The sequence below is a fragment of the Zootoca vivipara genome, chromosome 12, assembly GCF_963506605.1.
Source record: "Zootoca vivipara chromosome 12, rZooViv1.1, whole genome shotgun sequence".
Lineage (NCBI taxonomy): Eukaryota > Metazoa > Chordata > Lepidosauria > Squamata > Lacertidae > Zootoca > Zootoca vivipara.
Window position 1 is genome coordinate 45,580,937 of NC_083287.1, and position 27,841 is coordinate 45,608,777.

At 44.9% G+C, this 27,841-nt stretch overlaps 1 protein-coding gene across 5 annotated transcripts in view; it reads left to right on the forward strand.

The window, feature by feature from the left end:
- DIP2C (disco interacting protein 2 homolog C) overlaps positions 1 to 27,841 on the forward strand; it is a 324,193-nt gene that overhangs the window by 251,325 nt on the left and 45,027 nt on the right. For all 5 annotated transcript variants that reach the window (XM_035128998.2, XM_035128997.2, XM_035129000.2 and 2 more), the window contains 12 exons: positions 311 to 404; positions 1,166 to 1,285; positions 2,947 to 3,061; positions 6,198 to 6,337; positions 8,584 to 8,720; positions 9,552 to 9,760; positions 10,646 to 10,760; positions 13,678 to 13,879; positions 20,648 to 20,757; positions 21,916 to 21,996; positions 25,488 to 25,611; positions 27,141 to 27,262. In XM_035128998.2, coding sequence (XP_034984889.1) covers positions 311 to 404; positions 1,166 to 1,285; positions 2,947 to 3,061; positions 6,198 to 6,337; positions 8,584 to 8,720; positions 9,552 to 9,760; positions 10,646 to 10,760; positions 13,678 to 13,879; positions 20,648 to 20,757; positions 21,916 to 21,996; positions 25,488 to 25,611; positions 27,141 to 27,262 — 1,569 coding nt within the window. The remainder of the gene's footprint in view (positions 1 to 310; positions 405 to 1,165; positions 1,286 to 2,946; positions 3,062 to 6,197; positions 6,338 to 8,583; positions 8,721 to 9,551; positions 9,761 to 10,645; positions 10,761 to 13,677; positions 13,880 to 20,647; positions 20,758 to 21,915; positions 21,997 to 25,487; positions 25,612 to 27,140; positions 27,263 to 27,841) is intronic.

Sequence of the window (27,841 nt, forward strand, 5' to 3'; positions counted from 1 at the left end):
ATATATTCACATCAAGGCTGGATCTAAACACGTCAAATTCAGTTAAACATGTTGTAAATGCACACAGGGAAATCCAGTAGGGAAAAATGGGACTCCACAGCGCCATCTGGTGTCACAGTGTTATATTGCACATACAATGCATATATAGCTCGTTTTCTTTACCAATCTAGCTGAGTCCCTAGTCTTAAACCCTTTTTGATAGGTAACAAAAAACATGTAGCACTTACAACAGAGTTGGGATTTGTTTTAACGAAGAGTTGTGGTTTGTTTCATTACTGCTGAAACCTGTGTTCCCTTCACTTAATTTCAGAGTGTTATGAACATGATGCATGTTATAAGCATCCCCTATTCCTTAATGAAAGTGAACCCACTTTCGTGGATACAGAAGGTCTGCCAGTACAAAGGTAAGGGCTGCGTACCTGTGCATGCACATTCATTCACACACAAACCCACAGGTGCTTTGAGAGGATGGAAGTTAAGCAGCATATAAAGTTGTAAAATGTGGACAGAGTATCTGTGACCCTTGCCATCATCTCTGACCCTTGGCTATGCTGACTAGGGCTGATGTATTGGCAGAGCTACAGTTTCCCCAACCCTAGTCTAAAATGTAATGGTGGTGATGTTGGAATTCAATTGCACCTGTAAATTAATTTGTTTCTATAGCTTTAAATCGGTGAGTAGGTGCAATAGCAAGGGTCATTTGGGACACACACCTCTTGACGCATCTGGAAAGCCATTGGAGTTTATTTCAGCTTGTGTATTAAAAAGACAAGCAGCCAATTGTTCAGTAGTGTTCATTTTGGTAGAAGCTTGGATTGATATTCTCTGTTGTTGCATTTCTGATGGCTTTGCCAGAGGGCTCTACTTAGACAGGGTCCTCCCTAGTCTATACTGCTACAGTTGTATTAGGTTTTCCTGTTTGCTAGTCGGTGAAATTTGCCAAGCCTTTGTCTTTCAGGATTCCACCTGCTTTTTAAAGCCACTTCTGTAACAGGTGAAGCCTAGATAGGCAACCTTTCTGTGCTGTAACAATTGCTTTGTGGCTTGTCTGAAAGGCCATAAAATACAAAGTCCAAACTGAGATCTCAGAAGTTTCCAATCCCTGGTATATGTGATAGATATCTTTTTTCCTCTCGATTTCTCCTCCTCCTATCCTGGTCCTCAGCGAAAGTTGCCTGTGTGAAATCCAGGGATATGCACTGGGCATTAGTAGCGCATAGAGATCAACGAGATATCAACCTCTCCTCCCTCCGTATGCTAATAGTTGCTGATGGCGCCAATCCATGTAAGTGATGGCTGTGGAACAAAAGCAATTTTTTCCCCTTCCTTTTTTTAAAAAAATGTTCTTTTGTATTGTTTTTATGCATCCTATGTTTTCTTTTGCCTGCATGAGCAGCATAAAAATAAGAAATAAATATAAATGTTAAGGGTTTATGACTGGGCGTTCTCTGACAGCTTCAGTGATACAAGCCACTGACTGTGACTGGTGGGTGGCTTCCTAAGATATTTGCTACTTGTGTAATAATAATAATTCCTTCTGTCATGAATAGCAAAAAAAAAAAAAAAATTAATGAACATTTTGAGGGTTTTTTCCAAAGCTTTTTCAGAAGCTAATTCATTTTGGATTGTGTGTGTGAGACGTTTGTGTGTTTTGGGTTCTTTTCTTTAGCAAATCCTGGAGCAAACCTGATATTCCATAGAAGCAAATCCAATTATAAGTGACATGACAACTTGTTATGTAAAGGCTGAATCAAATTTATCCTTAAGCAGTACAAAAGAGCAGAAGGTTTCTCCACAAAACATTTAAAACTTAGGGGAAATTCTTTTATGTTCATACTTGGGCACCACACATATCAAAGTACAAAATAAATAGATTTTTTATTATTATCAAGTATTAAGGGTGTGCTATGTGCTATCAGTAGTAGCCAATTCCTCTTTCTGCTCTTAACTTCCGTCTACCTAATTGTATTTTAGTTATTATGGTTGTTTTTATTCTATACTTGCCCAAACAGGTCTACAAGTAGAACATAAATAATACCAAAAAGAAATCACTAAGAGCCAACACCTACAATTAAACACAAAGTCATTAAATCCCTGATATCCTTGGAAATAAAGCTATTTGCACACAGTATCTAAAAACTAATAAATAAGGATTAGGGTGAGCCTCTTGAGGAAGCAAGTTCCACAGCCTCAGTGCCACCACTGAGAAGGCCTTGTTAGGTGTTGCCACTCTCTACACCTCCAACAGAGGAGTCTCCATAGATAACTTGATTGGATAGACAGATCCATATGGGAGATGGTCATCTTTGATTTATCCAGACCCTCAACCTGTCTAGATTTATACAAGTAAAAAAAAAAACTAGCACCTTTAATTGGAACTTGGAAACACCATGCATGTATTTTGTACTTTTATGTGCATACCAAAGTATGAAAAATAAAAGTGAGATTAAGCCATATAAAGCGGTTGGGGACAGTTTCTCTGCGGAAACCATACATGAAGAAGAATGATCTCTTTTTAAGATGCCAACGTCTTATAACTTGCTGTGGGAGTTTTTGTTTTTTGTTTTAAATAAGGTGTAATAAAATAGTAAGAGCTGTTTTAGCTCTGTACAGGACATGCCCAGAGGAATTCTTAAGTCCCCTTTTCCCTTTGAAGAGCAAAACCCTGTACCGACTGCTTTTGGAAAGCCCTTGGTTTCAAAAGCAGATTGCATGATGTGGATTGTTCCGTTAGAAGCCTTCCTGGGCTCATTAAACTAGTTTTGTAGTTCCATAGATCTCACCTCATATGTCTTGAAATTTGTAACTAGGCTGGTAGCAAATTTATTTCTCTTTGGAGTGAATCAGTTAGATTCTTTTGCCACTTTCTGTTCAGAATTGCTCTATTTTTGTCCTGCTTATTGCATAAAGACCCTATATTGATGTCAGATTTTCTTTTTACTCCAGGGTCTATTTCCTCTTGTGATGCATTTCTTAATGTCTTCCAAAGCAAAGGCCTCAGACAAGAAGTCATTTGCCCTTGTGCTAGTTCGCCAGAGGCTCTCACAGTGGCTATTAGAAGGTACTGTATATTTAAATTTAAAATGGGTGATCCTGAAGGCAACATAGCTACATGCATACAGCTGCCCCAGAATTGAATAAATAGAAAATATCAGGCACTGGACCTCTAGGAACTCTTTGGATCAGAAACTCTAAGTCACTCTTTGTTGTTACTAATGTTATTTTCTTTTTTCTTTTTAATTAATCAGTGTATAAATTTAAAAGGTTCTGATACCTTGTTTAAGTGTTTCTCATTAAAGTATTACAGGATACAAGACATATACTTAAGACCGCTATATTAACCTTTTTTGTATTCTAATTTGTTTCCTTTTTTTCAGAAGTTAATTTTCTCAACTCTAAAAAAATGAACTACATACAAGACTATTGCTCTAAAATGCTTGGTTTCTTTTGATAGCTTTTTGAATGATCTCTGGCATCTGAAACTTTTCAGGATCATCTTCTTATTCATAATAATAATCTAGTAATAATTTATTATTTATACTCCGCCCATCTGGCTGGGTTTCCCCAGCCACTCTGGGCGGCTTCCAACAAAATATTAAAATACAAAATACAAAACATTAAAATACAATAGTCTGTCAAACATTAAAAGCCTCCCTAAACAGGGCCAGCTTTATAGAGTTTCAATAAGGTTTTTGTATTCTGATGCCCATGGTTTCACCCACAAAACATACATGAAAGCTATTTATTTACCTGAGGAGGCACATAGTGTTGTTGGCAAACAAGTAGCTTATAGATCTGGTGTAGCGGCTGTACTGTTGGACCAGGTAGACCCAGGTTCAGATTCCCCACTTGCTTGATAAGCTTGGGCAGGGCACCATCTTTTGGCTTAGCCAATCTCACAGTACAAATGCCAGCATAAAATTGACAAAAAGAGAAGGTCCCACAGTCAGAGAGCAAACTACCAATGTGGTGACAGGCTTTGCCTGGTTCTGACACGTGGCATTTGTGCCATGACGAATTCTTCAGCAACAAACCAGCAATGATTTGAAATCATTGTCAGGCTACCAGATGACGGGTAGCATGCAGAACATGTTGTTTTGATTCTTCTTATTTGACAACTGAATATTTTTAGGCAGGGCAAAAATTGTGCGTGTATCTTTAGAAACATGGGCTGCAACCTAAAAATAGTTAAAGCATTTTTAACCCTACAACAAAAAACTTGAAGCCCTATTCATGATGCATGCCTAACATCTCTGGACTTTAAAGACTTTGCATGTTAGCACCAAGAGTTTGAAAACGCAGCAATAATGCTCTCTGCTCATCCATTTGAAATGTTTTGAGTTGCTTCCACAAACCATGCATTATGCACACTTAAATGCAATGGAAATCAGTGAAAATCATAAACCTATGTGCAAGATGAGTATTGGGGGTCTAAGCTTACTCTGTCTAATAAAGTTTATTTTCTTTTTGTGGTACTTGTACAGCTTGTTTGTATCAGTGTTGAGCGATGATAGGACAAAGCTCACCTTAAAAATATACACAAGGTGGTATTATGTTCAGCATGATGGTTGCAAAAGGGTACAGGCTCGGAGATAATGTTGATCAATAGTGTGGTTGAGCCTTCCTTCTAAATGATGGAAATGACATTAATCACTGCTGCCCGTTTACCAGCCTCTCGTTTGTTATGCCTTAATGCACATTAAAACCCTCCCATAACTGGAGTGCTCAATCCTTTTTTTGCTGGTATCATGTTGGGAGGAAGGGAAAAGCCCTTTAGCATCTTTTAATTTAAATTTATGGCACCAGCCATCTTTCCTTAATGAACATGGTTAGCTAATACCCATCTAGTATTTCATGCATTGCAGGGAACGCCATAGTAATTAAAGATAAGCCCCGCAGGCAGCAGTTTCTGGGTACGGATTGCAAAAGGCAGAGAGGCACACTCACGGCTCGATCTGGAATATGTCTTGGGATCTGCCTGCACTATGTGCAAACATCTGCCATAACTAAAAATGGCATCGCTTTGAAAGAGCTGTGTCACTAAAACAAACACCTTGACGCATTTCCTCTTTTGCACTTTCTCACCTTCAAAAGTCCCATGAAAGATGTATGTTTGTGTTGACATAAAATAGGCTAGGCTTGGCTGGTTTTGTGTGTCGAGGCAAAAAGATCAGAAATGGAACAGTTAAAATAGCTTTTTTTTAAAATATCGTGGCCTCTGTGTATCGAGATACAGTCATACCTCAGTTTAAGTACGCTTCGGTCTGAGTACTTTCAGTTTAAGTACTCCGCGGACCCGTCTGGAACGGATTAATCCACTTTCCATTACTTTCAGTGGGAAAGTTCGCTTCTGGTTAAGTACGGACTTCCAGAACCAACTACACTCATACTTCGGGTTAAGTACACTTCAGGTTGAGTACTCTGTGGACCCGTCTGGAACAGATTAATCCAGTGTTTCTCAACCTTTTTTGGGCCAAGGCACACTTGTTCCATGAAAACAATCACGAGGCACACCACCATTAAAAAAGTTAAAAAAATTAACTCCGTGCCGCCCTTTATTGACTATATAATTATGACTGTAAGAAACACTTGCCAATTGCTGTGTTGGTTGCAATCTCCTGTAATAAGGCTTCACAAGCCGCTGATTTCTCTGCCAGCACAATCCTTTGCTCAGCAAGTTTCAGGTTGAGCTCATCCAGCCAGCTTCTTTAAGTTTGTCTAAAACCACCCTCCCGTGGTGGTGGCTGTTGAGAGCTGCGCTCACCCCGCGTCGTGACCCGGCCGGCTTCCTTTCCGGCGGGTTAGCGTTGTTTATTGGCGGCCGCCAGGCACGTGACAATGCAAATTGCCCTTCTCGTCGCCGCACGTCGCGGCACACCACCCAGCGTCTCGCGGCACACTAGTGTGCCGCGGAACAGCGGTTGAGAAACGCTGGATTAATCCACTTTCCATTACTTTCAATGGGAAAGTTCACTTCAGATTAAGTTTGCTTCAGTTTAAGTACTCCGTGGACCGCCTGGAACGGATTAATCCACTTTCCATTACTTTCAATGGGAATGTTCACTTCTGGTTAAGTACGCTTCAGGTTAAATACAGACTTCCGGAACCAATTGTGTACTTAAACCGAGGTACCACTGTATATAAAACATTGCAGATTGAGAGTTGCTGTCTGTTTGACATTTTCTGCATATTTCCAGGCCAACAGATGATAGCAATCAGCCACCAGGCAGAGGGGTCCTGTCCATGCACGGTCTTACCTATGGAGTCATCAGAGTGGATTCTGAAGAAAAGCTTTCTGTTTTAACAGTGCAAGATGTTGGCTTGGTGATGCCAGGAGGTAAGGCTCCCCCCCCCCCCCGCTTTTGCCAGAAAATAGGAAATCTGCTTTAAAAACAACAACACAAAAACTGTGTTATTCAAAGACATGCCAGATTTCAACAGAATAGATAAATAGCTTTAAACTAAATGTTGTAATCTTCCTACTCGGGAATTTCTGCAATTATATATATGAAGAGGATGTGAACTGTGGGCATGCCAAAAAAACTCAAACCAAATTTAACAAAAACCATAGACCATATTCATGATTCATAGACACACCATTTTCCAAATAGTGCCAACTCCATTAGTCAGTTTTTCAGAAACTTCTTTTTTATATTTTCTTCCCCTCTCACTGCCCTCTTATTCCTCCATGGAACATGTGTATACAATTATTATTATATATTTTTTTAAAAAATTCAGGTTCTGATAACTTTTAGATTGATACCCTGGGTCTGAACTTCCAAAAGTGGCATGAAGCTTTAATTCCTTTTATGTAAGGCCAGGTTTTTCCATGAAAGAGCCTCTAATGAATCATATGTGAAAGCACACCCCTTTTTGTCTTCTTTGTTTTAAAACTGCGACAAGGTAATGGCTTCTTTCTTCTTCTTTTATGTTCAGAACTCTTATTCTCCCTCCACACCCCAAATGTGTGTGTCTTTATCTGACTCTACAGCCACAGCTAATGTGGAGCTGTACCTTTTCACTGTACCTTTTCGCAGCGGATGGAAATGGGTTGTAAAGCCAGGACTCCTTGCACTTATAAAGGCATTCTAGCTCTTGCTTAACCTCCTTTCCCCTGCCACATTGGCTCCTTTCCCATTTCTAAACATATGCTTGTTTCGGGATTTACTGCAGAAACAATCAATCAGGAGTCCTCTATGGCATTCCCCTTTTATGACCAAGATTGGAAACAGCAGAAGTCTTAAGAGGCGGAGAAACTTTTAGAAACTCTCCTATGAAGTTGTAGTGCAGGCTGATTCCTGAAGACTTCTTTTCTTGACAGTGTCATGTCTCCCCAGCCTTAAAAAAACTTTTTTTATATAAGAATACCCTAATAAAGGGACGCAGGTGGCGCTGTGGGTTAAACCACAGAATCTAGGGCTTGCTGATCAGAACGTCAGCGGTTCGAATCCCTGCAACAGGGTGAGCTCCCGTTGCTCGGTCCCAGCTCCTGCCCACCTAGCAGTTCGAAAGCACATCAAAGTGCAAGTAGATAAATAGGGACCGCTCCAGCGGGAAGGTAAACGGCGTTTCCGTGCACTGCTCTGGTTCGCCAGAAGCAGCTTTGTCATGCTGGCCACATGACCCGGAAGCTGTCTGCGGACAAACGCTGACTCCCTTGGCCTATAGAACGAGATGAGCGCCGCAACCCCAGAGTCAGACGCGACTGGACCTGATGGTCAGGGGCCCCTTTACCTTTTACCCTAATAATAAGTATTGGGGCTGTTCTTATCCTTCTGCATGCATCCTCCTTAACAGTTGCATCTTGTGGGGTTTTTTGTGGTTTTTTTGTGGCTGCTTGTAAAACGCGCTGAGTTTTAACAAAGGTCTTCTGCCAGCTGAAATGCAACCTTTAGGTTTTAATTAGAAGTGCAAACAGTCTTGCTGGCAGGTGTTTCCATTTAAACTGTTAGGGTGAGATAGAGACCCTACCAAAAAAAATGAAATAAGTCCCGCAGTCTCTGCTTGATGGTTTTCTTCATTCTCTCACTTTCTCTAACACCCGAATACTTCGCTGTCACCCCATTCATTTTCCTGCTCTGGAAGAAGTCCCAAAGCTACCTACACCCATGTCCCCTCCGCTTTCTGGACCAGAATGCCTAGTGTGTAACCTCAATCCAACATTTAATGTGATTTTGTTTGGAGAATTGCTTCTGTAGCTTTCTCTTCTCACTACACCACTCAAAAACTTTCTTCTTTGAGAAAAGGTGTGTGTGTGTGCTGGCAACAGTAGTTAGCATGACAACCCTTCCCAGCGCTGAGTAGAAGTTTGGCATTTGGTAGGAAGCTAACTCAAGATATCTTTCGTATTAGCTGTTTCAGAGCTTGAAAGACAGCGCAAGCAATTAAAGCCACATCTAACACCCCATGCAGGGTGCAAAACTAGGTTTTAAAATCTCTAATGTTTGTATGAATACTGTGCGATAAAACTATGAAATCAACTTGACAGTTTGGTTCTATTATCTACATGCATTTTTTTTTTTGCAAGACTTGCAAACCGTATTTCTTTTTCTTTTTCTAAACTTCTTTGCCTTCTCTTAATAGCCATAATGTGTGCCGTGAAGCCTGATGGAGTTCCTCAACTCTGTCGGACAGATGAAGTAGGGGAACTCTGCGTATGTGCTATTGCAACAGGTACATCTTATTATGGACTCTCTGGAATGACCAAAAACACATTTGAGGTGAGTTTGAGTTACTCTACAAGTCTGTTCCCTGCTTAGCCCTTCAAGTTTGAATAATGCTTTTGGATTAGTACCACTGCTAATGATTCAGGGTTTGTTTATTTTTTGGGTGGACATGCAAAACTGCCGACAAACTTTCCCGGTGGTTTTGTTAGACAAGGGGTTTCATCTATCCCACTATAGCCTGCAGTCACAGACAATAGCTTTCCTTGGGTTTCCAGTAGAGGTGGTTCCTATTATATCCTACCTGATAATTTAAATGGAGATGTCAGGGATTGAGCTTAAGGTCTTCTGCATGCAACTCATATGCTATGCCACTGAGCCCCGCATCTCACTCAGTTGGAACAAGAATTTATGGAGAACATTTTTAAAGAGGAAGACGCTATCCCTTTCGAAATGTGGAATATTTTATACTGGAAACCATTTAATAGGAAGGGAAGGATTGACTGTAACATGGATGTACACTTTAATGTGTGTGTTTTTATGCACAGTTTTATGATACAAGGATGAATGTACCTGACTCTGTGCATCTTGGGAAATGGGGTGCAAATAGATCAGAACTGAGCTCGTAATTCTTCCCTGCAGAAGCCCACTCCTGGCTTCCCCTAAGCTTCCTTCATTTCTGCAGCCAAATTTAGGGCAGAAAGGAAGGGAAAGCATTTCAGTTGTTACTCTTGTTAAACAGCTGGAAGTCAGGAGCCCTTGTCAGTGTACTACAGAATCACCCAGAGATCCATCAGTGGACCCTGACCTATTTTCTGAACACTTGCTCTAGAGCCGACTCAGTAACAAAATAATGCGTGTCTCTCTCTGCGTGTGTGTGTCCTGCAGGTGTTCCCTATGACCAGTTCAGGTGCCCCAATCAGCGAATACCCTTTCATAAGAACTGGGCTGCTGGGATTTATTGGCCCAGGTGGGCTTGTCTTCGTTGTTGGCAAAATGGATGGGCTGATGGTCGTCAGCGGACGGAGGCACAATGCAGACGACATTGTAGCCACGGCGCTCGCGGTGGAACCAATGAAGTTTGTCTACAGGGGAAGGTTTGCATCATTTCTCCACCAGAAATAAATAAATATTGGATTGTGGGAAAGGCATTTGCATTGCTTAGAGCCATAGCTGCCAAGTTTTCCCTTTTCTCGCGAGGAAGCCTATTCAGCATAAGGGAAAATCCCTGTAAAAAAGGGATAACTTGGCAGCTATGCTTAGAGCAGATGCTCTTTTCATATCAGAAAAAGCCATAGCAAAAACATTTTTATTTAAAAAAATATACTGTTTATTTTATGCATTTATATGCCACTGTATAACCAGGTTCGCAAGACAGCTTTGCTATGAGACCAAAAACAGGTAAATATTTATACAGAATAGCAGATCAGTAAGAAAACATTAAAAGCACCATGAAAATAGTGGCAAAGCTAAAGCAAATTTAGAGCAGGAGCAAATTAAAAGGCCCAAGGAAATTAGAAAGGGCTTTTCCTGGTACTGAAATGACCTCAGAGTAGGCGAGCTTCTCAGGGAAAGGGCATTCCATTGACAGTGTGTCACAAATGGAGCCAAATGCATCTAAATAAAAATGTGGACAGTGGTGGCTTTTTGCTGTTGTGTCGCTTTAAGCCTTGTTTTTCTGCCGCATTGATGGGCTTGATCATATATAGAGCAATGACATCTTCTGCAACGACTCTGTGTTAAGCTTTGGAAATCTGAATCAAGCTCTTCTTTTATAAAAGCTGTTCTTCAGCAGTGCTCTATTTTAAAATCATGTAGGTGTTGTGTGCAGCTGGCTTTTTCTAGAATAAATAAGAACTGGAGCCCCAATCTTCTCAATTGCATAACTAATGAGTAATGAGTCACAGAGGATAATGAAATACAGTTTTCTCTGCACTTGCTATTCTTACACAGTTATCTGTCCTGGTTTGCACACCCCACAGAATAGCAGTGTTTTCAGTGAGCGTTCTTCACGACGAGAGGATAGTTATCGTTGCTGAGCAAAGGCCGGACTCTACAGAGGAAGACAGCTTTCAGTGGATGAGCAGAGTGCTACAGGTACAGTTGCTTAAGCTGTAATCCGCAGGGTTGGGGTGGCCAGATGTGCCTCGCCTTCCCTGGAAGCATGAGCCTAAATTTCTCCATCTACTGCCACTCAAAGGTGAGACATCAATATACAAAACAAAAGCCACTCTCACTGCCACCCAATTAATCCTTCTGTATCCTCCCTGGAATCTTCCACTGCACAAAGAGTCATATTCTTTGTTTGGACAGGCTTTAAGAGTTAATTTTAACCCCCACCACCACCACCTCTTGGAACAAGCAGCTGCTTCTCCCCTGTCTTTTGATTAGAGGAGCAGTAACCATGCTATGGACTTGCATGAACTTTAAGAAAAATCAAGGAATGGCGTGTGAAAGGCAGTTTTTCATGCCGGTGGAGAATAAACAGCAGGATACTTAGCAGGATACTAAACCACAGAGCCTAGGGGTGGCCGATTGTTGGTTGGAAGGTTGGCAGTTCGAATCCCCACGACGGGGTGAGCTCCCGTTGTTTGGTCCCAGCTCCTGCCCACCTAGCAGTTCAAAAGCACGTCAAGCGCATGTAGATAAATAGGTAACGCTCCGGCAGGAAGGTAAATGGCGTTTCCGTGTGCTGCTCTGGTTCGCCAGAAGCGGCTTTGTCATGCTGGCCACATGACCTGTCTGCGGACAAATGCCGGCTCCCTCAGCCTATAGAGAGAGATGAGCGCTGCCGCAACCCCAGAGTCGTCTGCGACTGGACCTAATGGTCAGGGATACTTTTACCTTTTTACTTAGCACAAAAGTGATACCAGCCTTGCTTAGTGGCTCTTCATTTTTCCACTTTGATGTCGAGAACTCCCTTCAGGTCTTGGGTTCCCTGCAACCCACAGGCTGCTTAACCACAACCTTCCCACTGCCTGTTTGCACAGAAGGTGCCAGATATTGGTGGTTGCATATAAGGTCCCTTGACACATGTTTCTTCTTTGAGGCCCTGTGCACTCAGAGAGAGCATGGGAAGTGCACTCAGAGAGAGCATAGCATTCCAGGTTCCGTTGCATACTTGATTGAAAAAAAGAAAACCCTTCAAAGTGGTTTTGTTTCAAGTGTAATGAACCATGTGGGGTAATGAAAGTCATAGCTCATAGGTAGCATGGTACAGTACTCAGTTTTTTTTGGGGGGGGTTAATTGCCTTGTGCATTTGACTTGTATTTAGTAGTGTATTGTATTTAGTAGTGTGCCCTATAGTAACAACACTGAGCAGAATAAAGCAAGTCAGAATTAATTCTGTTTACCTGGGTGGTGGTCTCTCAGCCTTTTTTGTGTTACATGGATTGCCTTTGTAATCACTTTAGGTAGGGGTCCCTTTTAAGTAGAGGAATTATGCAGGTGAAGTAAGTTTCTTTACTCATGCTTCAAGAAACATTGATAGGAAGATGAGACCTCATCAGAAATGCTTCCTTGCTAAATCAATGGTTGGAGCTAAGGTTGGATCGGTGGGTGTGGCAGGAGTTGGATATCACTGTCCCCTGTCATGTTTCGGTCTTATGCTGGATCCCACAGAGAAAGCAGCGAGACAGGCCAGACGTTGCAGGACCACGGATAGCTCCATGTGAGCAACTTGCTCTGATAAGGTTAAGAGCAGTCCGAGCCTTTTAAGCATCCTCCTCAGTTCTGTATCCTCCCTTCTGGTGCACTCCTTGCAAAGCAGGACCAGATCAGATTGCTCAGGAGAAGGTTACAGACCCTAATGGCATGGAAGTTTACTCTTGTGGGCTAGACTCTTGTCTATCAGCCCCAGACTCAGTGGTCTTCCAATCTCCAGGAGCAGGCTTGAAGCTCTGGACCTGGTTTGATTCCCTAGCTGGAGGCACCTGCAACCTCAGACTTTGAACCTAGATCCCTGCTAGACTTTGGGGTCATTACAATGTCACTTTGGTGGAATCCATGAGTTTATTGCATATTTGTCAGTTTTGGGACACACAGGCTCCCTTGCTTTGTAGTATAGACCATATTGTGCTCCTTTGGGTTGTCTAAAGCTATAATATTTTGAATATGTGTGCTAGTAAGAGCAAGGTCTCATTTGTTAATGTGAGGATAACCAGTATGTTTTGAGATTCTGGGCAGTTTTGAAGAAGCTCATTGTATTCCATAATTGGCATACTTTTGACCTGGAAGTTCATGACGGAGAGTGGACAGTTCATCCAGAATCTTCTTCTACAGTTTTCATACACAAACAGCGAGTTAGTAAGAGTTAGACAGGAGTGTGTTCTTCCCTTTCTCTTGCCTCTGTAGCTATTTGAAATCCATGGTTGTAGGAGGGGAGGAGAGAGAGAGAGAGAGAGAGAGAGAGAGAGAGAGAGAGAGAGAGAGAGAGAGAGATGTGGTGAAAAAATCATCGAAACAGGCTATTTCTGCTTCAGTGTACAAGACTGAATTAAAATCGAATTTATTTTTTTCATAGGTATAATTAGTCCTGGCTTGTAGTGCACAGCCGATGTGCGCAGTGACTAAGGAGCCATGGACCATTTGGTTTTGACATGTTTTGTGTCTCTGAGTTTGCTTATTTGAGATCACCAACTAAGTAATCTTAACAGTCTCAGATTTTTTATACTTCTATCTTGAATTCACAGTACATTATTGGATTCACATGACATTATTGTTTTAGAGCAGGCATGTCCAACAGGTCAATCACGATCTACTGGTTGATTGCGTGGGTGTCTCAGGTCGATCGTGGGCTGAAGGAAAGTGATTCTCCCCCCCCCCAAAAGCTCAACAACTCCTGGGAAAGACAATGGGTAGATCACAGCCAGTATTTTTATACTGGGAGTAGATCGCAGTCACTTGGGAGTTGGACATGCCTGTTTTAGAGGGTAGAGAATTTCCAACTACCTTTTTACAGCTCCTCCCTGCATGTCTGACCTTGCATTAAATCCCCCTTTTTAATGTTTCTAGGCTATAGACAGTATTCATCAAGTGGGAGTTTACTGCCTAGCCCTGGTACCAGCAAACACACTCCCAAAGACTCCTCTAGGTGGAATCCACTTATCTGAAACTAAGCAGCTTTTCCTCGAAGGAGCACTGCATCCCTGTAATGTGTTGATGTGTCCACACACCTGTGTAACAAACCTGCCTAAACCAAGACAAAAACAGCCAGGTAAGCTCAATGGCTCCATATATATATAATAGGCTTACTCGATACTTTAGAAACATAGGAAGCGGGCTTTCTACTGGGACAGATCAGTGCTCCATCTAGCTCAATATTGTCTACCATGATATGTCCATTAATCGTTGAGATGCCGACTTTAGTACATAGGTGTCACAGTGGCCGGAGTGGACTACTTCAGAGTAACGACGCTACGCAGCTCTGCATTTTATTCTTTTATTGGTGCTGCGTATTTACAGTGCTCAAGTCATTGCTATTTACACGGAGCGATGTTGTCAGTCGGTTTCAGAACCTCCTAATGGCTTTTGGCGCGTCTTTCTCCAACACAAAAGCTTTGGCAGACCCATCCTCTTGCCCCTCCTCTTCCTGCGTAATTCTGGAGTTGGAGGGATGGGTCTTCCCCCCTTGCTTGCCCCTTCCTGTCCCACCTGGGACCCTGGCTCCTCTACCTTGCCTGAGCCTCGGACACGACTTCCTGCTTCCCCACTGGAATCGGAACTCTCCCTGCTTTCCCCTTTGCTCGGGGACGGGCTTGAACTCAGGAGGGGAGGGACTTCGCGATATCCCCTGTCCCTCACATCCACCCCCCTCCCAAGCTCTCCTTCACCCCTCCCCAGGCCCCCCCCATGTGTCGGTGACGACTGGAAGCCTAAGAACTCAGTGCTCTCCGAGCCCGTTGGTGTGAATACCTCCCCCCAGTCCTGCGAGCCCCCCCCTTCCGCCTGGGCGGACGGGAATCCCAAAAAGTCCGTGGCGTCAGAGCTGGTGGGGGTAAAAACGTTCTGCCAATCTGCTCCTTCCTCTGACTGGGTGGATCTCGGTGACACCCATACCTCATCCTCTGGTTCCTCAAACTCCGCTTCCCAGCGCCATGGTGAGCTGCTCTCCCGTGCCTCCTCCTCCTCCCCCTCCCTTTCCATGTGCCAGGGCTTGGGTCTGTGGGGAAAGAGGGCGTGAAATTCTTCCACCAAGAATTCCTCCTGTATCTGAGTGGCTGGGACCCATTCATTCTGGGACGGTGGAGCATCCTCCCATGCCATGAGGTACTCCAGTCCCCCCACCCCCCACCTTGAATCCAGGATGGCCGTGGCCTCATTGAGTTGCTCCCTGCCTTCCCTCTCCCCCCCTCCCTCGGGGGTTTGTTCGCTGTCTCGGAGCCTGCTGCTTTCCCTGTACGGCGACAGCAGCGATCTATGAAACACTGGATGCACCCTCATGTCCTCTGGCAGTGCCAGCCTGTATGCCACCGGGTTTACCTGTTGCGTGACCGTGAAGGGGCCCAGCCTTTTGGGTGCCAGCTTTTTGCACCTCCCTCTGGTGGGAAGGCCCTCCGAGGACAACCACACCTTGTCCCCCACCCTGATGACCTCCCCTTGTCGCCTGTGGCGATCTGCCCCCTTTTTGTACGCTTCCTTGGCCCTCTCCAAGTGTTCTCTGAGCTGCTGGTGCACCGTCTCCAGTTCCTCTGCCCAATCCTCAGCCTGTGGGCCCTCCTCCTCCTCCTCCTCCCTCTCCCTCTCTGGGAAAGATCTGAGGTCGCGCCCGTAATTGGCCTTAAAGGGCGACACCCCTGTGGAGACGTGCACTGCATTGTTGTAGGCAAATTCTGCTAGTGGCAAGCGATCCACCCAGTCCGTTTGCCGCTGGCTGACGTAGCATCTCAGGTACTGCTGCAGAATGGCGTTGACCCTCTCCGCTTGTCCGTTGGTCTGCGGGTGTCTAGCCGTCGACAAGCTGACCTCCACCTGCAGGAGGTTCATGAGCCGCCGCCAGAACCTGGAAACAAATTGGCGGCCACGATCCGAAATAACCCTTAAAGGCAATCCATGCAGTCTGAAAATGTGATCAACAAACAGTTTGGCTGTCTCTTCTGCCGAGACTGCCCTGGCACACGGTATAAAGTGACACATTTTGGACATAAGGTCCACCACCACCAACACTGCAGTCTTACCCCTGGACGAAGGCAGATCTGTGATGAAGTCCATGGACACCACTTCCCACGGCCTGTGTGGTGTGGCTAAGGGCTCCAGCAACCCTGGTGGCGCTGCTCTGACCACCTTCGCCCGCTGGCAGGTGGTACAGCCCCTTACATAGTCTCGAACATCTTCCCGCACCCCTGGCCACCAGAAGTGTCTCATGACTAGGTGAGCGGTTTTGTCCCTTCCAAAATGCCCCGCTGTAGGGTTGTCGTGCATCTGCTTGAGGACCGTACGTCGAAGCTGGGTGGTGGGTAGGTACAGCGCACCCTTGTAGAAAAGCAGCCCTCTGCGTTCTGCAAAGTCTTTTGCCTGCTCCCTCCCGCCTCTCAGTTCTCTGAAGATGCGGTTGGCAAATTCATCCGCTGCCGTCAGTGCTGTGAGTTCTGCCTCGCTCACCACAGCTGCTCCGCAGGACCATGCCGACGGGGGGAAAATGTGCCTTGGGGCTGGTGGCGCCTCCTCCTCCATGTACTCTGGCTTGCGGGAGAGGGCATCCGCCCTGACATTCTGCTCCCCCGGGATGTAGTGGATGGAGAAGTTGAAGTTCGAGAAGAACTCTGCCCACCGTATCTGCCGCTGGTTGAGCACCCTGGCAGTTCTCCAGAACTCCAGGTTCTTGTGGTCTGTGCACACCTGGATGGGGTGCTTCGCGCCCACCAGGAAGTGTCGCCAGTGCTGGAACGCAGCGTAGATCGCAAGAAGTTCCCTATCAAACACTGTGTAGTTGCGTTCAGGCTGTGTCAGCTTCCTGGAGAAGAAGGCACAGGGTCTCCACTCCCTGTTGGCGTCCAGTTGCAACAAAATTGCGCCCACAGCTTTTTCAGAAGCATCTGTCTCAATGCGTAGGGGCGCGTCCTGCACCACATGGAACAGGTTTTGGTCTGAGGCGAACACTCTCTTGAGGCTTTCGAACGCTGCTTGCGCCTCTGGTGTCCACTTGAACTTCTGCTTGCCTCTCAGGCAGTCCGTGATGGGAGCCGTAACGCGAGAGAAGTTCTTGATGAACTTCCTGTAGAAGTTAGCGAAGCCTAGTAGGCGTTGGGCATCTTTGCGCGTCCTGGGGCTGTGCCAGTCCAGGATGGCCTGCACCTTGTCCTTGTCCATCGCCAGCCCCTTGTCTGACAGCTTGTAGCCCAGGAAGTCCACCTCTTTGGTGTGAAACTTGCACTTCTCCAGCTTCACATACAGGTGGTGCTCCTTCAGGCGTTGCAACACCTCTCTGACATCTTTCACATGCTGCACTGGGTCATTCGAGTAGATAAGGATGTCATCTAGGAAGACCAAGCATTTCCTGAAGAGGAGGGACCCCAGGACGTGGTGCATGAAGGCCTGGAAGCATGCTGAGCCCCCTTGCAAACCGAAGGGCATCACCAGATATTCAAAAGAGCCCAGAGGCGTGAACATCGTGGTTTTCCATTCATCTCCTTCCCGGATCCTGATCAAGTTGTACGCCCCCCTTAGGTCCAGCTTGGTGAAAATCTTGCCCCTGCGTGCCGCTGTCAGGAGATCATCCACTCTGGGCATGGGGAAAGCCACGGGCTCTGTCACCGAATTCAGCCGTCTAAAGTCCACCACAAGACGGCGCTGTTGCGTGTCTTTCTTGTCCACCCAGAAGACCGGGCTGCCCCCTGCTGCCTTGCTTTCCCTTATGAACCCCCGCTTGAGGTTCTTGTCGATGAAAGCGCGCAGATCCTCCAGCTCCTGGTCTGACATGGCGTACAGCTTGGCTGGGGGTATCGTCGCCCCTGGCACCAGGTTGATCTGGCAGTCAAAAGGCCTGTGCGGGGGTAGGTGGTCGGACTCCGCTTCGCTGAAGACCTCCTGCAGGTCCCAGTACTGCTTGGGTATTGCCTCACCCCCTTTGATATGCATGGTGGCCACCGTGGCTATCGGAGGCCCCTCCCCTGGTTGGTGCTGCATGCAATGTTCCAGACAAAAGTCTGACCCAAACGTGATGCACCTCTGGTGCCAACTGATGGAGGGGTCGTGGCGCGCCAGCCAGCTCATGCCCAAGACGATGGGGGGGTCTGAGATGGTGGTGACGTTGAACGCCAGTGTCTCTGAGTGCCTTCCCACCGTCATTCTCATGGGGGGGGTTTGATGTGTGATGGCCCCTCCCAGCAGCTCCCTGCCGTCAATGGTTGCTACGTGCAGAGGAAAATCCAACTGCAAAAGCTGGATTTGGTGCTCTTCTGCAAAGCTTCTCGAGAAGAAGTTGGCGGACGCCCCACTGTCAATTAAGGCGAGGACCGTCAGGGGATAGCCATTTGGGAGCGTTAGCGTCACTTCTAGAACCACTCCTGCTCTGGGAGGGGTGGGCTGGCTCTGCACCTCTCTGTGCGGGTGGGCGGGCTGGGGCTGTTGTCTGCTGACTGTGCCTGGCTGCTGCCCCTTGTCTCCTGCAGCCAGGCTTTCCCGTTTCCCTGCTGTGATGCTGCGTCAGTGGGGGAGGGCACCACCGTTCCCGCCTTTCCTTGCCACTCCCTGCGATGTGGGCAGTCTCTGACGAGATGCTGGGGTGAGTTGCAGAGAAAGCAATTCCCGCCCCTTCCCTCCTTGCGTCTTGGCGCCGCTGGGGTTTGAAAAGCCCGCGCGCGCGCGCTATCAATCTGCATGGGCTCCTGGTCCTGGCTGGCTCCAGGCGTGGCCTGAAAGGGTTGTTGAGGGAGTGGCTTCTCCTGCGACCGTGGGAACCAAGCCCGCTTTGCGCGCGTCGCTTGCTTGTCGTTCCACCGGGATTCCTGCCTCACCCCCACCGCCAGAGCTGCTTTGCTCAGCTGATCCATAGTACTGGGCTTTGGACCTCTCGAGAGTTCATCCTTCACCTCCTCGCTCAAACCCAAGTAAAACGCAGCTTGCATGGGAGGCGAATCCAAAGCCCACCCCAGTCTGTGCACCAGCATGGTGAATTTCGCCCAATATGCGCGAACTGTCATATTTCCTTGGCGTAAATTATGCAGTTCCTCCTTAGTCTGGTCCAAATGACTATCGGACGAATACATCGTCCTCAAACCTTCTAGAAATTGTTGGACATTTTTCATGCAAGGATTCTTGGTTGCGATTAATGGTCTTAGCCACTCCCTGGCTGCTCCGGTGAGATGTTCCACAATAAACGCTACTCTGTGCTCATCATCGGGGAACTCATTCTGGTGCAGCTCAAGAGCATACACGATCTCAGTCTCAAAGCCCTGAAACTCCTTCGGGTCTCCATTGAACTTGCTTACAAGGGTCCCTGCTCTCCTTCCTGGCAGCACTTGGACTTGGGGAGCCCCTCCCGCCTTGTTTTTCTCTGCATCCAGCTTGTTTTGGAGGTCTACCGCCACCGCCCTTAAATGCTGCTCTTTTTCCTGGAGCTCTCTCACCTGTTCCGCAAGTTGTAGCCGGTCGTCCTGGACCTTCTTAGTCTCCTCTTTAGCTGCCTTCAATTCTCCCTGCGCCTGCAGCGACAGCTGTTGCAGTTCTAGCTGGGCTTGCTCAGCGATCTGCCGCCACTTCTCCGCCTCGGACACGCTCATCCCGGCAACTCCGAAGTAGCCCAAAAGCCATTAGGAGGTTGCTGTCACAGTGGCCGGAGTGGACTACTTCAGAGTAACGACGCTACGCAGCTCTGCATTTTATTCTTTTATTGGTGCTGCGTATTTACAGTGCTCAAGTCATTGCTATTTACACGGAGCGATGTTGTCAGTCGGTTTCAGAACCTCCTAATGGCTTTTGGCGCGTCTTTCTCCAACACAAAAGCTTTGGCAGACCCATCCTCTTGCCCCTCCTCTTCCTGCGTAATTCTGGAGTTGGAGGGATGGGTCTTCCCCCCTTGCTTGCCCCTTCCTGTCCCACCTGGGACCCTGGCTCCTCTACCTTGCCTGAGCCTCGGACACGACTTCCTGCTTCCCCACTGGAATCGGAACTCTCCCTGCTTTCCCCTTTGCTCGGGGACGGGCTTGAACTCAGGAGGGGAGGGACTTCGCGATATCCCCTGTCCCTCACAATAGGTATTGCAGAGATGCCGACTTTAGTACATAGGTATTGCAGAAAATTATTATGATCCAATTGAAGATACAAACTCTGTGAACTTTCTGCATGTTTCCCTTGCTACTCAAAAAAGTAGTCGGGCTGTGGTGTTTGTTGAGCCTCTAAGCAGTAGTGGAAATCTGGAAAGGCTCGTCTTGATGAGAAGGAAGGAGATGCTGCTGGCCGGTAGGCTTTTTATTGTCTGTTATCTTGGTTCATCTAATCTCCCCTGCTCCTCCACCTCTAGGGAGATTAACTGAGAATGATAACTAGAGGTAAAAACTCGCTGGTCAATGATGTCTTCTTGCCTGTCATGAGTTCTTCTTTTTGTAAAGCTTCTCTAACTTTCCTCCACCTCTGCGAGTCATCAAAATTCTGTAGACGGGAAGATATATTTTCTTATTAACATTTCCAGGTTAGAAGAGTGAAGGTTCTGGCCTCACCTTAGCCATATTGGTTGACCTCTTCTTCAGCGGTGGAAATGTTTTTATGTTCTTGTTCTGTTGTCATCTGGGTATATGTGTGTCACTTCTTGAAAATGCTTGTCAGTCATTCTTGTTAATTATGGTTGTATAGTAATATCAAGGGGAAACCAGCCCACAAAGGGAACCTATTCTGTTGTGTGCTGAACATTTGCATCTAAAGTAGGAGATACAGTACATAGCACATTTAGCACGTACTGTGTTGCAGCATATAGCAGTTTGAATTTTGCATTGTAGTACTTGCATGCTGCTGTTGTTGTTTTTATTGTACTGTAAAAATCTTTCTATAGAAATTGGCCCTGCCTCTGTGATGGTGGGGAATCTCGTCTCTGGAAAAAGAATTGCTCAGGCAAGCGGCAGAGATTTGGGTCAAATAGAAGATAACGATCAAGCCCGAAAGGTAAAGCAGATAACCTTCTTTGTAGGTTGTGGGGCTTCACAGAATGGCATTGTTGTTGTACGATAACGTGCAGTGCTTATTGGACACATGCCGGCAAACTCAAAACTGGAATAGAGGTTTCTTTCTTGTCATTTCCAGATCTTGTAGTAAGGTTGCAATTTGCTTTGAGCACATGCTGGAAAAGCAGGATATAAATACTTCAAATAAATGAATAAATTCTAAAATCCAGGTTTCATTGGACTGATGGTTGTGTGAACAGGCCTATATTTCATTGCCAGTACAGTGGTACCTCGGTTTATGAACACAATTGGTTCCGGAAGTCTGTTCATAAACTGAAGTGTTCATAAACTGAAAGTAATGGAAAGTGGATTAATCCGTTCCAGACGGGTCCGCGGAGTACTCAACCTGAAGCGTACTTAACCCGAAGCATGGGTGTAATTGGTTCCGGAAGTCTGTTCATAAACTGAAGCAAACTTTCCCATTGAAAGTAATGGAAAATGAATTAATCCGTTCCAGATGGGTCCGCGGCGTTCGTAAACCAAAAATTCGTAAACGAGGGGTTCATAAACTGAGGTTCCACTGTATGTGATACAGAAAGCAGATGTGGCTATCACTTTATAGCACTTGCAGACTTGATTCTAAAATGCATATTTTTCTCTCTCTTTGATAATCTTTGTGTGCGTGTGTGTGTGTGTGTGTGTGTGTGTGTGTGTGTGTGTGTATTATGGCTGATGTGATAATTGTTATGAATAGTATTCAGTTTTAAAGTTGCCCCAATAATTCCTATAAATGTTCATTGAATATATCTCTTGGATATATTGTTTCCTGTTCATATAACCCATCCAGGCATATCTCACGGTCTTAAACGGTTTTAAGCCTCTTAAGACAATAGAGCGTTGCTATGTTGATTGATGAACAAGATGTAGTACAGCAGTTTATTTTAAATTCTTGGCTTTAAAATACTTATATCCTGCCTTTTCAGTTTTCCATTCCCAAAAGTATTAAGTTTATTCCTCCACAATGATATATGCATGTGTAAAACTGGCAGCAGTGTCCAAGAGGGGAAGGGACAGTTTTCTAAAAATGCTTTAAAAATCTTTAACAGAGTATTATGCTTCTTACCTCTCCTCTCTGATGTTGTGTTCCTCCCGCGCACAGTTCCTGTTTCTCTCAGAAGTCTTACAATGGAGGGCGCAAACAACTCCTGACCACGTGCTTTACACACTGCTAAATTGTAGGGTAAGGATATCTGGGTTTTATTTACATTATGAGGGTGTCCTTTGGGCAGGGGCTTGGAGCACAAAACAATTCCCTTTAAAGCCTTAAAACAACAAATCCCAATAAAATTGCCTAAAATAGACTTGTACCCCAAGGAGGAAAAAAAACATTTATAATACTTCAAACTTCTGAAAGTGTTCTTGGGAATGCAGTTTTGTCACTGTGGAGCTTTCACTTAGAATGCCTTTGCTAATCTTACTTCCACCATGGAAGGTTTGTTGCTGGATTGTTAGGGTTGCCAGACTCAATAGAGGAGAGGACTTCTGTGCCTTTAATTGCCCTGCTCTCTTTTGAGTCTGGAAACCTTAAAGAGAAACCAGCAGACCCTTTGTTTAATTTCCAAGCAAAGGGTCTGCTGGTTTCTCTTTTAAGGTTCCCAGACTCAAAAGAGAGCAGGGCAATTAAAGGCACAGAAGTCCTGTCCTCTGTTGAGTCTTGCAACCCTATGGATTGTACAGGTTAGAATGTAATAATGTTTGCTTTCTCTTTGCACCATTCCCTGCCCTCCTTCTGCTGTCAGCCTGCCTATTAGGTGGAGCTGCTTGTTTCCTTAGGTTTCAGTGCAAAAGCTGTTGGGGGAAGATCAGTGCATTGTGCCAATAAGAGACCATGCTTGAGCTCATCACATCCCTCCCTTGCTACACTGCGTTTAATATATAAATACCCACAACTGTTCAGAGGTAGCCAGATCACCCTGAGATCCATTAACTTTATCAACTGTGCAATTATCATCTTCTCAGGTGATGATGTGACGATCATGAATAGCACCAAATCCTTCATTTGCAACTTATCTTCAGTTGGGATTTCCTCCCCCAACATTCCCTCTCTAGTCTCTATGATTAAGCCATTTCAGTACATAAAAGCAGTCGATGCATGATAATGGAGCGTGCCACTGTTCTATTGTGGAATGAACACTTATCTTTTTGAGGCAGATAGTTAAATAATTTCTGGAGAGAGAAAGAGAGATGCATTATGAATAAGAATTAGTTTCTTCAACAGTTGGGAGGGTGTGTGCTTACATTTAGAAGTCTGAGGAAAATAACAGCTTCAGGTGCTTCAAAACGTGTGACATTCCTTCTGAAATTTTTTTGGTTTCTTTCTTTGGACGTTCAATTTGAATACTTCTTTATTGCCTGTAGAAGTTCCCAGTTTCGATGGGGTCTGAAAACCGTGGTTTCCAGTTAAAATGTGAAACACAGATGCCACATTTCCACAAGTACAGGCTCTTCCTCTTGCTTGAATTGGGGGGATAATTCCCCAGCTGTCCATTGACTGAATCCAATCATTTTTCTGCCACGAGGCTGGCAGGGAGGGAGCAGTTTTATATGTGTCTGAAACTTGAAACCATCTGATGCTCATGCTTCTACTTCAGTGCCCTTCCTCCAGTTTCCCATTGTTGAATTTAGCTTGTGGGGCATGGGCACAGTCTCTTAAACGGTCTCTTGAACTCTGTAAGGTGCTGGGAAGTCTGTTCGCTTTACTATTAACAATAAATATTGATATATCAGGTCACCCAAGTTTTCTTTGTGGAATGCATGCTTGGTTGAGAATCTAGAGCCATGTGGGGATGGAATAATAGGAGGTAGGTCCAGAAACGACTCAAAAGGCCTGGATTGTTCCAAAGATCGGAGCAGAGCACATGGTGGGGCCATCTCAGTGAATTTATTACGATTCCATATAGTATGCTCTCTCTCTCTCTCTCTCTCTCTCTCTCTCTCTCTCTCTCTCTCTCTCTCTCTCTCTCTTCCCACTCCCCTTTACTCACACAACACAACCACCCTCTCATTTCTGAGAGAAGAGACAGTGTCTTCCATGCAGTGTGCAATCATCTCACTTGCTGCTTCCCTGCCCCAAAGCCATTCTGAGAGGAGTTCCAGGCTCTGGCAGTAGAGAAGAGGAGGCAAAAGATGGCCTCACTCCAAGGGTTCAGTGAGATTTGCTTTGGGTCTGTGCTTGCTAGGTATAAGCACACAGGCATGTCAGCTTACTCCTGTGGATCGCTCTTAGGACCAGTTGAACAGAGGAGCTGGAGATCTCCCTCTGATTCCATGCTTCTTTCCACAGATATAGCATGGAGTTGGGTGCAAGAACCTGCCCCTGGGGAGGCAACATATTTTCAATTTGGTCTGAAAACGAAGGCCAACCCAAATGTGCTTGCCCCTGGCTTTACCATATATGCCGAACTATTGGATTGTGGTGTCAGCCTATTGCCCTGCCCCCCAATTGAGTCTCTTTGTGAGTGGGTGGTTCAGATTCCCAGAAGCCCTTCATTCTTGTAAAATTTTATGTGATGTGCCAGCAGTTCCCACACAGTGTGGGGATTGCTTCCCTGTTCCCTCTCTAATAAGTTTGGTGAAGACAAACGTTTTCAACGCAAGCTTCCTCTTTTGTCCCGGTTCAACCCTCTCCTGAAGCCATTATGTTGCTAGCTGGGTTCGTTCCAATGTGCAAGTTAATGAACTTCCAGGAACACCTCTTTTAAGCAGGCTTTTTTCCTCTCTTCAGCATTGCTGCATTAATATGCAGGCATGAACTACTGAGCAGCTATAAAGGTAGAAAGCATTGCTGCCTCTGTCTTGATGTTAAGCTGAGTGATTTGGAAGGCTCCGTTTAAACTACTTTATTCTCAAAATGAATCCAATACTGTTTTTAACCTGAGCCCATTCTAAGATTGAGGTCCCATCATGTTTATTACAATGTCATTAAGAGCCTAATATGGCCCAAAAGCCTTCTCCACTGCCCCTTTCCTTTTCCAGCGCTTCCTTGGTTCTTGGGGAAGCAATCAATAGGCCCTAGATGCTGTTGTGCATATCTCTGGCTGCCAGTGACCAGGGGAAAATGTAGTTCCCATGGGTCCTAGCTAGAATGCCAGGATCTACAGGAGCTATGTTTTCCTGTGACTTCTGGTGGTCCTGGACAATACTGCACAAATGTATCAGCACCTACGGTAGGGTCTAATGGAGACCCCATAGGGATACCTCCCTACTAGTGTAGCTCTTAGGCAGGCACCCCCAAACTCGGCCCTCCAGATGTTTTGGGACTACATCTCCCATCATCCCTAGCTAACAGGGGCAGTGGTCAAGGATGATGGGAACTGTAGTCCCAAAACATCTGGAGGGCCGAGTTTGGGGGTGCCTGCTCTTAGGTCAGTGCGCCTGGCTGTTAACCAGAAGGTTGATGGTTCGAGCCCACCAAGGGACAGCTGTGGGCAGGATTCCTGCATGGCAAGGGGTTGGACTCTTGTGATCCCTTCCAACTCTATGATTCTATGAGGAAGGCAGCTGAAAAGCCTCTTCCATGTAGTCATCACATTGTGGGCCCAAATCTTGAATTGGGTTTGGGCTCAACTTGTAGTTGTGGTGTGTGGTATTAAACACTTGGTTTTCATTGCTGTGCTTTTAAAAAGAAAAGAAAAGAAAAACTTCAGTCTCTCTGCTTCTTTCCCAATACAGGGGACAATAGCAAACTCTCTAACATGTGTCCAGCTACATAAACGGGCTGAAAAGATAGCCGTTATGTTGATGGAAAGGGGACACTTACAAGATGGCGACCATGTTGCTTTGGTCTACCCACCAGGTAAAGAACAAAAAATGGTGTTTTCAGTGGCGATTCTTAAAGACTTTGTAAGTAGAGATGCAAAAATTAGTCAATATGCTGGTTGAAAGGCTACAAACATGTGCATTTAATTTATAGGGATTTAGTGGAGTCATGATCAATTTCCCCCACTGCTCTTTATGAAGCTTTGGCATGCCCGACTTTTATCTGGACTGGAGCAATTGATTTCAATTAAACACGTACCCTTAAAACCACAGCCCAACTTGGGCTGTTGTTGAAACCTACCACCACCTTCAGAAATCTCTACACAATAATAGTGCTATTGAACAACAAACTATAGCAGCCTCATATGCTCCAAAATATGAGGTGAGAGCGAGCTGAATTTATCCCTCAACTAAAAAAATAGTTACATCAGCAGTCTGCTAAATGGGGCCAAATGAATACACACAGGATGATAAACAATGTGAGTCATAGTGAGATCAGACCCATTGGAGTCAAAGCAGTGTTACTCACAATTGATATCACCTACAGTTCTTTCACTGTTAACTGTGAATGTATCTCATATATATGTGTACTTGGGAGTTAGTTGTAATGGCTTCAGTAGGGCTTGCTCCCAAGTAAGTGGGTGCAGGATAGCAGCCTCAAAGCCCCTCGCCAAAATGCCAGTAATGGTTGTTACAAAATAGTTATTCAAGGTCTCACTTCCATGAGATGTTGCAAAGTATTTCAGTGCATTTTTATCTGAGCCCATGATTCTCTGATGTTCTTCAGATGTGTGTGCTTTTGTTTTTAAAAGATGTTTTATTTCATTGGGGATTCTGGAGTGCAGTAGCATGCAAGAAAAGGATTGTGTCTTGCAATGTTCAAAAAATTATTTTGGACCTTTTTTTTTATTCATTTAGAAGATTTCTGTGCTGCTCTTCAGAACAAAACTCTCAGGGCACATATACAATTCAGTGTATAAACATACAAAGATTGCAGAACAACTCTCTGTTTATCCAAACAGATGACTAAAATTCAGCACAATTGATAAAACCATAGTTAAAAGCAGCTTGCACTATATGCTGGACTGGTTGTTGAAACAAAAAACTCTTTGCTTGGCACCAAAGTGATATCAAAGCTGGTGCCGGGCAGTTGTATCTCGGGTCATGGGACAACATAATTTCAGATAGCAAGGAAATACAGAGAATTATCTTAAAATCTGTTTTAATTTTAATTAGCTATTTGATGGCATCCATGAAGGCTTCAGAGTATTGTCTTTAAAAAGAGCAGCTCAGATCAAAACAACTGGTGAAGCTTAAGAAACATTGAAACAGGAAAGATTTAGATTTCCTCAAGACTCTCCACTGTTAATACAGGCTCATTGGTGTTTTTTCAACACAGTATTTATGCTGGGTAAATTACTTTCACTTTTGTGTCTACACCCGCCTTCAAACGTGAACGTCATAATCAGCTGCTTCTTCTTCTTCTTCTTCTTCTTCTTCTTCTTCTTCTTCTTCTTCTTCTTCTTCTTCTTCTTCTTCTTCTTCTTCTTCTTCCTCCTCCTCCAGGTATAGATCTGATTGCTGCATTTTATGGGTGTTTGTACGCAGGCTGTGTGCCAATAACAGTTCGACCTCCCCACCCCCAGAACATTGCAACAACATTGCCTACGGTCAAGATGATTGTGGAGGTCAGCTGACTAGTCAAAATGCTTATTTAAATTTTTTGTATCAGGGATCCAGTGATTTATAGGCATGACTGTGGATTTTTTTTTGGGGGGGGTTATATGTAATGTATACAGACACCCTTTTTTTAGTTTCAAAAGTTGGGTGGGATGGGGAGGAAAGCTTCTCAAGAAGCACAAACCTGCTACCATGGTCCAAGTGTCTGCTATAACCAATGTGAGATGGCTTCAAATCCTCACTCAGAATTTTTTTTGTCATGTTTTCTACATTTATAATAACATTTAATAAAACTATTATTATTAAGTGATTAGAATTTATTATAATTACTTTATCAAGGCATGAAAAGCAATTTTTACAATTCAAAATACTGAAAAACAAAGCAAAAAGTTACAAAAGGCAAAGCAGTAAAATGGCAGACATGACTAAGGTCAGCTCTGTGGCCTGGCCTCCTCCTTTTGTGATTTCCCAACTGAGCGTTCTCATGTTGTTCTTTCATCTTAACCTACCTCACAGAGCTGTTGTGAGGATGCATGGTTAGTACAATCCCAAAAACGACAACGTGGGGGGGGGGGTGTGCATTATTT